The sequence below is a fragment of the Corylus avellana genome, chromosome 5 (genome assembly GCF_965113065.1).
Source record: "Corylus avellana chromosome 5, dhCorAvel1.hap1.2, whole genome shotgun sequence".
In the NCBI taxonomy this organism is placed as follows: Eukaryota; Viridiplantae; Streptophyta; class Magnoliopsida; order Fagales; family Betulaceae; genus Corylus; species Corylus avellana.
The window spans coordinates 23191696-23206359 of NC_142494.1; the positions used below are offsets into that span (position 1 = coordinate 23191696).

General features: G+C 36.3%; 3 protein-coding genes across 4 annotated transcripts; 1 reads left to right on the forward strand and 2 right to left on the reverse strand.

Moving 5' to 3' along the window:
• Positions 1-877: 877 nt before the first annotated feature.
• LOC132182071 (B-box zinc finger protein 23-like) lies at positions 878-2733 on the reverse strand. The gene is made up of 2 exons (XM_059595279.2): positions 2075-2733; positions 878-1291 (listed from the first exon to the last, which is right to left on the reverse strand). The coding sequence occupies exons 1-2, from the start codon at positions 2309-2311 to the stop codon at positions 878-880; spliced, it is 651 nt and encodes a 216-aa protein (XP_059451262.2). The 5' UTR covers positions 2312-2733.
• Positions 2734-5032: 2299 nt separating this feature from the next.
• On the forward strand, positions 5033-5929 carry LOC132180944 (22.0 kDa class IV heat shock protein). The gene has a single exon (XM_059593954.2). The coding sequence runs from the start codon at positions 5185-5187 to the stop codon at positions 5764-5766; it is 582 nt and encodes a 193-aa protein (XP_059449937.2). The 5' UTR covers positions 5033-5184; the 3' UTR covers positions 5767-5929.
• A 102-nt stretch (positions 5930-6031) lies between these two features.
• On the reverse strand, positions 6032-9320 carry LOC132181434 (Pentatricopeptide repeat (PPR) superfamily protein). 2 transcript variants are annotated; one of them, XM_059594648.2, is made up of 2 exons: positions 7548-9320; positions 6032-7228 (listed from the first exon to the last, which is right to left on the reverse strand). In XM_059594648.2, exon 1 carries the CDS (start codon positions 9254-9256, stop codon positions 7679-7681), a length of 1578 nt encoding a protein of 525 aa, XP_059450631.2. In that variant the 5' UTR covers positions 9257-9320; the 3' UTR covers positions 6032-7228; positions 7548-7678. The 2 variants fall into 2 exon arrangements, with proteins under 2 accessions (XP_059450631.2, XP_059450630.2); XM_059594647.2 differs by having other exon boundaries at positions 6032-7461.
• Between the last annotated feature and the right edge of the window lie 5344 nt (positions 9321-14664).

Sequence of the window (14664 nt, forward strand, 5' to 3'; positions counted from 1 at the left end):
AAGTGCAACAATAGATTGTATAATCCCTAGTATAACATCGTACCAGCAAAAATCAATACAGTAGTACAAAATGATTACCAACTTGTACTATATATCATATGAAAAGGGAAGCTTCCCCTTTTCCCCCTCGTGTTGTACCTCATAATCTAACCAAGTAGTACAAAATGTTATGCTTCTTGGAACATGCTCCCTTAACGTTTGATATTGAATTCCAGATTGATCTAGAGGGAAAAAAAAAATGGAAAAGGGTGGGGTGGAACAATAAAGAAAGAAGCACAAAGTTGAAGGCAACGGCAATGATAAAGTGATCACATTTGAACCACATAGAGGAATAATTCGTGAAGATCATCCATTTATGTTCTGTTTATATCCCTTCAATATTGTCAATGACTCGGAAGTTTGATGCAACTTTTTCAAAATGATTCGCCCCTTTGAATGGTGACTACAAATAGATCATGTCACCTTCAAAACTCAAATTGATAAGGGTGATTATAATCAACTAAGATTTGTAGCTATATATATATATATATATATTTCTTCCACCACATGACAAGCATATCCGCTCTATATTTGATCTATGTCCATGTCTGCCCACTTGTATGCACATTAATTTGAAGTCAAACGAAGATAATCTAATAGTGTATATGATGTCACATCATGAATATATATGTTGTCTCGTCACTATATATACGAGAATATATCTTTCAAGATAGGGTCACTTTGTATACCCACTTCTGTCGGGTAAACTTCAGGCTAGTACAAAAAGAGCGTTTTGCACGAATTGAATCGGATAGTACATAACAAAATATAGATTGATATTATAAGCAAAAGAAGTTGCTACACATTTGAAACAATTTGGGGTTGAGGAATAGGAATTTCATGGAGTAGTGCTTATTCTTGATGATCCAACTTCTGAAAATTCATAGTAGTTAAAATCATTCGGGTCAAACATCTCATTCAGTAACCAATTACTAGGTCCGATTGCAAATGGATCAACTTCAGCGCCTGAGAAGGTAGCTCTAGTTTCTGTCGTCGACGCTGCTTCAACGTTCATTGGCGCCATTGCCGCCCTGCTCTCGTTGTCTGCAGGAAAATTGAAAGAAGTAGTAGTCGAAATGGGCGAGCTAATTATGCCATTGGTGTTAATGGAAGCCTGAAGGGCGACTTTGACGCCTGTGATAAGAAATCGTCGGTGGGATGAAGCGAAGGGGCTCCCCATGTGGGTTGAAACGTCGCAGTGCTTGCAGAAGAGTGCTCTATCTTCTATGCAGAAGAAGTAGCCGTTTCTCTCCTGCATGCATATTTAAATAATTAATTAAGCCATAAAGCAAGACAAATAAGAAAATTATCTTCTTACCTACCGAGAAGACGGGACATTTTATGACCCATTTCTTACTGTTTGCTTTATTTCTTGCATTGTAATTTTTTTCTAACGTCAAGCCAATAATAAGAGGTTGCATCTAAAATGTAAGGTGTCGTCTTCAATGAGCAGCTCAATCGGCTGTGAACCACGTCTTATGAAGCGAAGGTTACTAGTTCAAATTCACCTCATTTTTCTCTTATGTGAACATGTCAAAAAAAAAAAAAAAAAAAAAAAAAAAAAACGTAAGGTGACAAAGTTTAAAATTCTTTTTTAGAATTTTACCCCTCAAACACAAATCTCTAGTTCTGCCCTGCAAATGGGTGGTCTGGAAGGGTAAATCCCTACACCACATCCACCCCTACAAAAAAGGAAGTGGTAAATTGCCGGGATCCATATAAAGATTTTCTGTAATTTTTTTAACCGTTCAGATTTAATTTAATTTTATTTTAATTTAAAAAAAAAAACTTAAATTAAATCTAGACCATTAAAAAATCTTTAAAAAAACTCTTCTAATTTTTTTTTGGAGGGAGAGAGAGAGAGAATTAGGATGGAAGAAGAAATGCTACACTTCCCTCTTTTTTTTTTCCTTTAAAGTTGGTTCTGATGTCTCCTGGTATGAGATAACTAATTTTTAGAGATTTTTTTTTTTTTTGGGTGAGTGTAGCACTTCTCGTTAGGATGACAGAGAAATTGGGAATGTTGGTGGCATACCTTGCAGATATCACATGGAGGTAGCTGCGCATGGGAAGAGGAGGAGGTGGAGGATGACGTGGACGATGAGGACAATGATGATGATGAGTCTTTTAGGAGAAGAACTCGCTCGTGCTTTTGTGAGAGCTTGTTAGCTGCATGGACTTTATGATCGCATCCCCTGCATAGCACCGCCTCATCTGCGCAACATAGCACCTCTGCCTCCACTTTCTCGCACACGTCACATTGTATTTTCATTTTTTCCTCTTCTTCTTCGACTTCGATCCTCCCTTCTTATTCTTATAATGCCTTTTTGTGTTTCTTTAATTAGGAATAAATAAGCCTGCAATAGAGATTCTTGGGTATTTTCTTAAATTCGAGGGTTCTAGGATGTGCAGTGCATTCCCCATGCGGTGATATCAATTGGGAAGGGACCATTTGGTATGGGAGATTTGCTTTTGCTTACTTGTTGGTCCATTTGGTATGGGAGACTGGGCGCTAAAGTGATATTCAAATCTTCCCCATCCCTCTCCCAGTCTCCCACCATGCTCTACTGCCAAAAACATTAGATTGGATGTGGCCCTATATATATCTTGTATCTTCCACAACTTGACCTTTTGTTACTCGGAGAGCCGACTGTATCATGATTCATGGGAAAAGTCCTCTTGTTTTGCTTCCTTCATTCCCTTTTTCTAACCAATAAATAGGAAGAAAATACACTTAACCTGCACTTGCGTTTTACCGTCTAAAGTTCAAAAACTGATATTCGACGCTCACAAACTAATAAACTGCGGCAAATTAGTTCCTTCCATCAATTTTTTCCTATTTATTGACTTATAATGACCAGAACTTCCCCAAAAAGACAAAAAACATTAATTGTCTTTTGCAAGTGTCTGGTCTGTGTTTAGAACCGTCTGCACCGGAAAAAAAAAGTTCGGTAAAAAGTTTGTGAGCTGCGAGAATTAATTTTAAGGCAAGTAACAAACTCAACTTAATTCAGTATATTTCGTGTTGGATATTTAAAACTTCAAGGGTCATGAGCTTCATAACTCTATATTATGTGCTGGGTATTTCACAGACTTATGTTTTCAATATTATGTTGAGTTTTTAAATTTTGTTGTTAATGGTGCGTTTGGGATTGCAATTTCGTAAGAATAATTTGTGTTTTTAAAAGACATTGCAAAACGTAAGGTGTTTGACATTGCAATTTAAAAAACACTTAATTTAAAATAGGAAAAAAATCTGCGATTTCAAGAAGTAAACTAGGGAATACTTATTTGAAAAAGTGCGAATTTAAACAAAAATCATGAATTCGCATAACAAATATTTAATAAAAAAAAATACTTTTTAACATGTTTTACCAAACACCTTTACGATTTTAAAAAGTAGCGATTTCAAAAATGTTATTTTTAAAATCGCACTTATTAAAACAGCAATCCCAAACTCACCCTAAATACTATTTTCCAGAAATAAAGATTCGTCAGATATTAATAAGATATGGTGTTCACTTATTATTTGAGTATGAAAAAGAAAAGAAAAAGGTAGCAATACTCGGATGGGTAATTTTGTGCGTCATATTCTGTCATAATCCTAAATCAATCCATGCATGTTTGCCTCAGCCATACTATTTGTTTCAAAATAGTACTGCAAAGTATTGATCAGTAAAATTCAACCATAATTTTAGGTTCCGTTTGCTGCCTAAAATATTTTTTAGGAAAATGTTTTACGATAAAATCATTTTTCGCGTTTGGGGCGCGCACAAAAAATTACAAATATTTTTTATATTTTCATTTCATCATATTAACCTATAAAATGTAATTTTTATTCACGACTGAAAATTACCCACTGCAACTTACCAGAACCCGCTGGACCCCACCTAGACCCTATCGGAACCTGTCGGAATCAGCCCGAAATCAGCCAACATACTCCCCGGAAGTTCTACGAGTGGCAGCAAAGACCCATTGGAGAACCCAACATTAACAAAGAGCAAGAGAAACAAAGCGAGAACAACTTCTTGTGCTTGTGCTCCCATTTTTCTGATGTTGATGGTGGGCTACGAGCGTTGCAGCGTGCTCTGTGATTCTCACTTCTGAGTTCTGAAGAGAGAGGGGGTGCTACGCTGTTTATATGGGGAAGGGAAAAAGTAAAAGATATGGCGGACTTTGGAGAGGTGTAGAGAAATGGGGAAGGTTCCAGGTTGATTTTGTGAGGTGTTTCCAACATGTTCCAGACGCTTCATGTCATGTTCCACAACAATCATCGTTTATTTTATGATGTCAAGTATTAACACAAGTATTTGGTGTTTACACAAAATCATATTAAACATTAGGTATTCATGATCAAGATATTTTTAACGAGATCCAACGACCACAACATGCTACATGTCACACTAAATAGAAAATAATTAAATATCATTTAATTTTATTTTATATATATATATATATATATATATATATATAATTTGGCTCCACAGGGCCAAATAAAAAAAAAATTGATTTGACCCTTAGTGGTGGCCGAATTATTTTCAAGGACCATGGAGTGACTTCGTTTACCCCAAACTAGCCAGTCTTGAGTGGCCAAAGCCACTCTCAGGCCAAATGATGGCCGAACCACCCCCGAGGACCTAATAAAAAAAAATAATTAATTATATTTTTTTATTAATTTGTTTTTTATTTAAAAAAAACATTAAATAATATTTTATTATTTTCTATTTAGTAGGACACAGTGATATTGTTGTGGTCGTTAGATCTCTTTAAAATATTTCTAACCATGAACGAAATTCTCTCCAATCCATTTTATAATGTCAAGTATTAACACAGGGACCATTTTGTAATTTAATGTTTAATATGATTTTGCGAAATACCTGTGTTAATACTTGACATCATAAAATAAACTATGATTGTTGTGGAACATGACATGAAGCGTCTGGAACATGTTGGAAACACTCAAACACCTCACAAAATCAACCTGGAACCTTCCCCATTTCTCTACACCTCTCCAAAGTCCGCCATATCTTTTGCTTTTTCCCTTCCCCATATAAACAGCGTAGCACCCCCTTGCTCTTCAGAACTCAGAAGTGACAATCACAAAGCACGCTGCAACGCTCGTAACCCACCATCAATATCAGAAAAATGGGAGCACAAGCACAACAAGTTGTTCTCGCTTTGTTTCTCTTGCTCTTTGTTAATGTTGGGTTCTCCAATGGGTCTTTGCTAGAACGTCCGGGGAGTATGTTGGCTGATTTCTGGGCAGACCCGTTCAGAGTGTTGGAACAAATCCCATATGGGCTGGAGAGAGACGACAATATCATGGCACTCCCTCCGGCCAGGGTCGACTGGAAGGAGACGCCGGAAGGTCACGTTATCATGATGGACGTGCCGGGGTTGAAGAAGGAGGAGATAAAGATCGAAGTGGACGAGAACCGGGTGGTGAGAGTAAGCGGGGAGAGGCAGAGAGAGGAGGAGAAGAAAGGGGATCGTTGGCACCGGGTGGAGAGATCCTACGGCAAGTTTTGGAGGCAGTTCCGGTTCCCGGAGAACGTGGACTTGGATTCTGTGAAGGCCAAGTTGGAGAACGGGGTGCTCACTTTGTCATTGGCCAAGTTGTCCCCCGACAAGATCAAGGGTCCCGGTCCCAGGATAGTTAGCATTGCCGGAGAAGAGGACCATGAACCTCCTAAGCTCAGGAGCAGTGAGGCCAAGCAGGAGCTCTAACCTTTTTAACATCTTTTGTGTGTGTGGCTTTGTGAGTGAATAAAGGGTTTCGCTTTATCTTTCATCTTTTGTTTTGTTTTGTTGTGTTGTTGCAGTGTCTGATGATGTAATCCCTTCTAGTTTCTCCTAAAATATCCTAATATATGTAGTTAATATTAATTTCTCTTGAGCCTTTCTATATAATTAGGGAGGGGAAAAAAAAAACAAAACAAAAAAAACAAAAAAAATACAAATATTCTGAGAGAGAGAGAGGAGTCAATTTATCTCGCTAATTTCTCAGCTCTCTTTTGGTAACCAATTTCAAATTTTACAAAGGATTCAAATTAACAAAATTTACAAGGATCCAAATCCTGGCCCATTGACTCTTTCAAAGCAAATGAACTCCACTAGCATATCCCATCTCAAAAGCCTGGAAAGCCCTTGTTCCTAAATCCATCCTCTGGTCCTCCCCACCACTTGGCCACCTCAAAGTCTTAACTTTGACACTGCCATTTGCACCTCACTTGGCCTTTGCTGCCACTGGCACAAACTTTGAAGGGTCCATTATTTTTGCCTCAGCTACATTGGGTTTCTGTGCAACTCAACTGGGGGCGAAGTTCTTGCAGTCTTCCATGCAGTAAAAGCAGCCCAAGCACTATACCGTCCTAGAGAGCGATTCTTTATTTGTTATACTTGGTCTCCTGAAACCACACCTCACCACTAATTGGAGAATTGCCCCCATTATTTCTGATATTCTTGGTCTCAATCAACTCCTTTGATAACTAGACTACTATCAAGATTGATAGGAATAAGAATTGTTGTGCTCACAACATAACTCACTAGGCCAATACCACCAATTCAATTGGCAAGTTTCCCATAGATTTGTATCCATTGTTAGAGAGTTTTTGTGGCCTCCTTTTTGACAGGCTGTGTATTTTTTCAGTTGTATTTGTTTTTCTGTTTTGTACTCCATTTACAATCTCATCAAAAAAAAAATTTGTGATTGGTCAGTCCTGCAACATCCAAAATCAATTGTTTTTCTTTTTTCCTAATAAAGCATAAAGATATTTAATTTATCATATGGAAATGTGTACTTCCGGTGACCCTTTTGCATTTTTATGAATAGAAGTTTACTCATGAAAAGAATTATCATGAATAATTTATGTCAATCAGTGCAGACAAAGTAACAAGAAAGTAGACTTGAATACAAGATCAGTGACAAAATAACATAATGAATAAGCATGCAAAATCCACATAAAAATATGTTGATTAGGATGGGGAAAGGGGAACTTACATTAATAGGAGCCATAGGCGCGTGCAACTTAGAGCTTGGTGGAACTCTTTAGTGCACTCCAAGATTTTACTTGTCCGCCATATACGGCCACCTTTCCCCATTATATTATCCCGGAAGGTGAATAATGCACTCAACAAACTCTAAAGAAACCCAACTTCAACTCTCATCTTTAGACCCCAGTTTTTCAGCCTGTTTTTGGAAGGAGGACAACCAAATCACATGAATATGAAGTGCATTTTGAGAAGAACCTGAAGCTAGCCTAGCTTTGTGTGAACTAAAGACTTTCTTGAAGGTCAAAAAACTAAAATTAGATAATGAAATGATAATGAGTATGCCAGGGTATTTATGACCCTCCAATGAATTAAGAAAGAGGGCAAAATCACCAACAAACTCCAATCAACATCCACCAGGGTTTCCCTTCTCTGGATGACATTAAAAAAATCCAATCATTTAAACGGAAGTCATCTATCAAAATATTTATCTATAAAAAGACAATTGAAACTCTTACCAGAACCGGGTGATTGTGATCCAGAGATTACATGCACCTTTATCCGAATAATTTCCTTTCTCCCACTCTCGTCTCCTCTGTTTAATTTTTTTGTGGCAAAGGGAAAAAAATAGAGAATTCTTGCCTGACTTTCACTTCAAACTAACAAAACAGATCATACTTTCCAAGATTTTGTATATCTCTTCTGTTCTGTAATGTGATTTATCAGCAGAATAAAACTGATAAACTTGGTTGTCAACCTCAATCCAACTGCAACCGGGAGTTTTATAGGCATTCTGCTCCTTCAACATCTTCCTCACCTTCCGTACCTCATCCCACTTCCCCAACTCCCCATGTATATTCGCCAGCATTATGCCATAACTACCATTGTTTGGATCAATCTCAATCAATTTTCTGACTGTGAATTCTGCCAAATCAGAACGACCATGAATCTTACATCCATTAAGCAAAGAACCCCAAACAACCTCATCAGGTTCCATACTCATTCCCCTCACAACTTCCAAGGCCTCTTCAAATTGACCTGCCCGACCAAGCAGGTCTATCAAGCACCCATAGTGTTCAATTTTGGGTTCAATTCTACAACCATTAGTCATCATCTCAAAATAAGAAAGACCTTTTGCTACCAATCCTCCATGAGTACAAGCATTCAACAAACCAACAAATGTAACCTCATCAGGTTTCATACCATCTGCACATTGCATCATCTCCTCAAATGTGCTGATTGCACTCTCGCTTTGGCCATGGAGAGCAAAAGAATTGATCATGGAATTCCACGAGGTCAAGCTTTTCTTGGGAGTCATGTCAAAAACCCTTCTTGCTTTTTTCAAGTTCCCACATTTCCCATACATATCTACTAGAGCGTTTGAGATAAATGTATCTTGATCAACCCTATTTTTGTAAACATAACCATGAATCCATTTACCAAGCTGGAGCATGCCAGTGTGGCCACAAGCTGAGAGCGCACAAACAACTGTAACCTGATTCGGCCTAATACCTTGATGCTGCCCCTCCTGTGAAAGATTGACCATTCTTCTGAAGAGTGAAACTGCTTCAGAGAACAAACCGTTTTGAGTGCACCCTGAAATAACGGCATTCCAAGCCGGAACATCTCTATCCGGCATTTTTTCAAACAACGATACTGCATTACCAATCTCCCCAAGTCGAGTATACCCAGAAATCATAGCCGTCCATGACACAACATTTTTCTCATACATTTCATCAAACACCTGTCTCGCGCTTCTATTATCCGAACAAAACCTCGAGTATGAATCAACAAGAGCCGTTTCCACAACCGGGTATTGACCAAAACCTGATTTTAAAATCTGGGTATGCACCATTTTAGTTGCATGAGGCTCCAAAGCCTGGGGACAAGCTTTCAGGACGTGCGGATAGACAAAATGGTTGGGCTGAGGGTGTCTTCTACGAACCATATTGCGGTACAAGGCAAAGGCGGACTCGTGGTCGGGCCGAGAAGCATATGCAGTAATCATGGCAGTATAAAGATAGACATTGGGAGAGTGGAGATGATCGAAGATGACGCGAGCGTAAGGAAGGTTGGCAAGAGAAAGAGCGCAGAAGCGGACCAGCTTGAAGGCGTAGAACTGGGTTTGGTTATGGCCTAGGGTGATGAGAAAGGCTTGGATTTGCTTGAGATGGTTGAGGTGATTGCATTTTGCAAGTACTGCTAAGACATGTTCGTTTAGGTTCATTTGATTTTGGTCAGAGAGCGTTGTTGTTACTTGTCTTTGGGGTTCACTAACACGTCGAGCTTTTTATGGCCCCCTCCTTTTGTTTCGAGAATGCTTATGCCCTTGATCTTTTATATATATATATATATATATATATATATATATATATAAAGATTATGCCCTACGATCTTAGGCTTCAGTCAGTTTTTGGGTTCACTCTTCACAATTTTTTTTTTTTTTTTTTTTTTTTTTTTTGAGGAAAACATACTTTACAACCATCCACTAATTTGCACTTTTAAGTTTTAACTTCAATGTTTAAAAAATAAAATTTTATCCTTCAAAGTATCGGACACTTGACCCCATGAAGTGCACTTTACCCCTGAAGTATTTTGAGTTAACACTTTACTCTCCGAAATAACTAAATTTTGGAGGGTAAAATATCAACTCAGGAGGTTAAAGTGTCAATTCAAAATACTTTAGGGGTAAAGTGTATTTCATGGGGTCAAGTATCAATGTCAGATATTTTGGGGGAGTAAAGTGTCAATTTTTAAACATTGGGATTAAAAGTGCAAATGAGTGGATAGTTCAGGTAAAATATATTTCCCCTTTTTCTTGGAGGGGGAGGGAATTTCCTTTTTTCATTCTTCTTCATTCTTGGAAGTGAGGTGTCCAGACTCATCATCGGAGAGGAATGGTCCGGCAACCTTTATGGCATCAACATTTCTAAATGAGTAATAATATAAGGAGGATTAGAGTCCTCATAGAGTCATCACAAATGTGATGTGACATTTAAAATCACCATTGAATTTTAGATGATCATTATTAAATTTTGATCTATTGATGATTTTAAATGCCACATCACATTTGAGATGACTCTAGGAGTATTCTAGTCCTCCTTATATCATTACTCTTTCTAAATAGAGTCCTCATATGATACTTATTGGCAAAAAAAAAAAAAAAAAAATCAACATCCTTTTAAAATTATTACCAAACTTTTTTTTCTTTTTTTTTTCACACAAAAAATTCAAAACTCATTTTAATTTTATATCACATCAATAACTTATTACTACGGTTAAAACAGAAAAATCACTACAAAATTCTTTAACAAGTTACCCCAAATCTCCTATTTGCTTGGTCAGGTCACAAGGTCAACCTCTCTAAGTCCTCTATTTTTCTCAAAGTCTTGCCAAATTTGATCATAAGTTGCTTAATTCCTTTATTGTTTAGTGGAGAACGCATATTCCATATTATATGATGACAAACCGGTTAACAGGAGATCTTTCTCCCCACAATTGTCAACATAAATATATGAACACAGAATATTTAAGTCTAATTGAATCTACTCGTTGTGGATTTTCATCAAATAGTAATAGGGTGTTCTGATTTTTCAAAAATGAATGGTTATCATACACTTTATATGTATCTCGATTTGCGTCAATCTCTAGACTGCATGGTAAGGAACTCACCTCCACCAGATCTTCACCGTCGGATCCTAGTCATTGTAAATCAGTGTAAAATCCTAATCTTGTCACAACCGTTTTTTGTTAGAAGATTATCCTCCGTAACTTCTTTATTGTCTGTGTTTTACACATTTTCCGAAGATGTTGTTTTGGTGGTTTTCTTTGTTGTCAATGCAGAGTGGAAATTAAGACACTAAGAGGTGGTTAAATAAAGCCCAATTTGTTGTAAAAATAAATAAAATTCATTAATTTCACTTTGTGCTTTTAATTTTTTTTTTTTTTTAAATAACATATGCGAGACATTTTATTTTGTATTAAGCTACATATAATTCTTTTTACGTAGAATTTAGCTTTCATAAAATGAAATTTACTTTATTTGAAACATTATTTTAATGAACAATTAATGTGACTTTTCATTTGTCTATTTATTTTCTTCTAGTCTCAATATCTTGGGATTCAATTGGGCAGTCTTGATCCGACGTTAGTTGAGGCTGGGGTGGCTCTGATGGCGATCCATTTTTGCAGAACACTGGAACTACAACGGGTTCATTTGGAAGGAGAAACGAAACTTGTGGTAGACGGGGTTCACTCGATAGAAGGAGATTGGAGTTGTAAGGGACTGATGGTGAATGATATTAAATCTGAGCTCCAAAATGTCCCTCAATGGCGGATGACCTTCGTATATAGGGACGGAAATACAGCTGCACATGCTTTGTCAAAGATGGCTACCAAAGACTGTAAACCAAGTTACCAACAGTGGATTTTTGTTACTCCTTATTGTATTACCGATATTATTAGGATGGAGTGTACTGCTATATCCTCGTGAGAATAATTTTAATAAGAAAGTGTCAAAAAAAAAAATTGTTTCTAATTATTTTTACCATAATTAAGCCTTAATTAAAGAGTATTGACCAACCTTTTTTTTTTAATCATTATTGAGGCTTTAAATTAGTTTTTTGTTTCCTAATATAATTATGGGGGAACTTCACTCACCCCCTATACTTTCGCGCTTTTTGGAGACACTCTCTCATTGTTCAAAACCTCTCACTTTGATGTATCCAACTTTCATTTCCTTTCACTTTGCCCATTCCGTTAGGATTTTCTGTTAAATCCTAACGGAAATAGTAGAAAATTACAATCGTGCCCTTATTTTTTATTAAAAAATAATTTTTTTTTAAAAAAAAAATTAGGTGTAGAAAGGTCTTTTACTAACGGTAGGAGGTATTTGAAAGGAAACGAAAGTTTGATACACCAAAGTGAGAGGTTTTGAACAATGGGAGGGTGTCTGCAAAAAGCGCGAAAGTATAGGGGGTAAGTGAAGTTTCTCCTATAATTAAACTTAATTATACTATTAATATTTTGGACTTTATTCGACTATAAGAGTCTTTGGTGATCACCTACTTCACCTAGGCAATGAACCGGCTTTGTGTTGTGTAAAAGCATCCGATTGTCAATGGAACCTTGCTTTGCTTCATTCATAAACTTCTTCTACAATAAAATCTCGAGCACCAAACTATCTTTTTGGTAGAATGGTGCAAGAACGTGGTTAGCTTTGATATCAACTAATACAACGACATGATGAGCTTTGATAGACTAATACCAATAAATACCTAGAACATGTAACAAAAATTAAAAATTTTTGCCTTGTTATGAATGCATTCATGCATTAGGTGGATGACCATTTAGTTCCATCTCTTGGAATTCTACACATTCATGTCATCTTTTAGAATTCTTATAACATCCATGTAATAAATTGATTAACCCTTTTGTTTCATATTCCCCATTTCATATTCATTAACCTCCCATTATGATTTCATGCCTATAAAAGGGAGTATTGAGTTGTATGTAAATCACACAATAATAGAGAAGAATAATACATAGTTCCTGAAGAACTAGTTTCATATATTGCAATCTTTTATCTTGTCTTGTTATTTTCTTTAATTTTACAACACGTTATCAGCACGAAGCTCTAGCCAATTGTTGTGTTCTTTTGATCTTCAACATCAAAAGCTATCCGTGAGCTATTCTCAATTCATTGTAAGTTTCTTTAACGTTTAGTAATCTTATTATCTATTTTGTTAATTAACATTCTAACATTTGCATATCCATGTGAGATTTATATGAACTAGAATATTATCATACTAATGCTATGAATATAATAGTTTATATTTGAAAATTTTTGGTTTGTGTATAATATCACTTAATTTTAAATAATGTTTATTTATTTAATTCTTGATATATTTTTGTATAGATAATGTCAAATCTTACAAAACTTGAGTTTGTCGCTCTTGACGTTTCTGGCAAAAATTACTTATCTTGGATCCTTGATGCTGAGATCCATCTTGAAGCTATGAATCTTGGAAATACTATTAAGGAAGATAATCAAGCATCCCAGCAGGATCGCGCTAAAGCAATGATTTTTCTTCGCCATCATCTGCATGAAGAATTAAAAATTGAGTACCTTACAGTAAAGGATCCCTTGACCTTGTGGAATAATTTAAGGGAGAGATACGAGCACCAGAAGACAGTTATCCTCCCAAAAGCTCGCTATGATTGGATGCACCTGAGGTTGCAAGATTTTAAGAGTGTCAATGACTATAACTCTGCACTCTTTAAAATCAGCTCACAATTAAAATTGTGTGGAGAAAAAGTCACTGATGTGGATTTGTTAGAAAAAACATATACCACATTTCATGCCTCGAATGTGCTCCTGCAGCAGCAATATCGAGAGCGTAATTTCACAAGATATTCTGAACTGATATCTTGTCTTCTAGTGGCTGAGCAAAACAACGAGCTATTAATGAAAAATCATCAATCTCGTCCAACGGGTTCTACACCATTTCCTGAAGCAAATGGAACCTCATTTCATGGTAATAAAGGAAACCGTGGTCGTGGACGTGGACGTGGTAGAAAAAATTATAGAGGTCAAGGGGAACGTACTCATAATTCTTACAAAAGAAATACCCCATACCACCAGAAGTGGAACCACACTGAGGCAAAACAAAATGAAAACAAAGGTTTACAGAATAAACCTACAAAGAACTATGAAGATAAATGTTACAGGTGTGGTATGAAAGGACATTGGTCGCGTACCTGTCGTACGCCTAAACATCTGGTAGATCTATATCAAGCCTCCATAAAAGAAAAGGGGATTGAAATGAATTTTGCTAATCACAATAATCCTGAAGATTCTCCAATTTTTCTTGATACTCTAAATGGAGAGGGTAGCACTCATCTTGATGTTTCTGATTTCTTTGTAGACTCTAACACAAATACTGATCTTCTGATTGGTGATGAATATGTCTACAACAATTAATATGTTTTCTTTATGTCTTAATTATAGTATGTTTACATTGTCAAATTTCATTGTATTTTGTTATTTTCTTTTTTATTAATGAAATTTTAATATATATTTTGTTTATATATAGAGGTATGGGTCATATTGATGGAATGATTAATTCCAAAATGATTGGTGAAGATTTGTGTCTAGCAGACAGTTGTACAACGCACACAATTCTTAAAGATAAGAAATATTTTCAATATTTGATATTAAACAAAGCTAGTGTCAATACAATATCAGGTTCATCAAACCTTATCGAAGGCTCTGGAAGAGCGAATATTATATTGCCAAAAGGAACAAAATTTTGTATTGACGATGCTTTGTATTCTTCTAAATCTAGAAGAAATTTAATTAGTTTTAAGGATATTCGTCTAAATGGTTATCATGTTGAAACCACTAATGAAGGCAGTGATGAATATCTTTATATTACTTCAACAATTTCGGGCCAGAAGCTCATATTGGAAAAACTGCCTGCTTTCTCTTCCGGGTTGTATTATACAACAATAAGAACAATTGAATCACATGTTGTGATGCACCAGAAGTGCTCTAATCCAAAGATGTTTATGCTTTGGCATGATCGTCTTGGACATCCGGGAACAATTATGATGCGTCGAATAATTGAGAACTCT

Bases quoted from the DNA above. Each gene is read 5' to 3' on its own strand.
- LOC132182071 (XM_059595279.2), bottom strand. From the start codon at position 2,311: ATGAAAATACAATGTGACGTGTGCGAGAAAGTGGAGGCAGAGGTGCTA. The intron at 1,292-2,074 runs GTATGCCACCAA...ATATGCATGCAG, and splicing joins CTCCATGTGATATCTGCAAG to GAGAGAAACGGCTACTTCTT.
- LOC132180944 (XM_059593954.2), top strand. From the start codon at position 5,185: ATGGGAGCACAAGCACAACAAGTTGTTCTCGCTTTGTTTCTCTTGCTC.
- LOC132181434 (XM_059594648.2), bottom strand. From the start codon at position 9,256: ATGAACCTAAACGAACATGTCTTAGCAGTACTTGCAAAATGCAATCAC.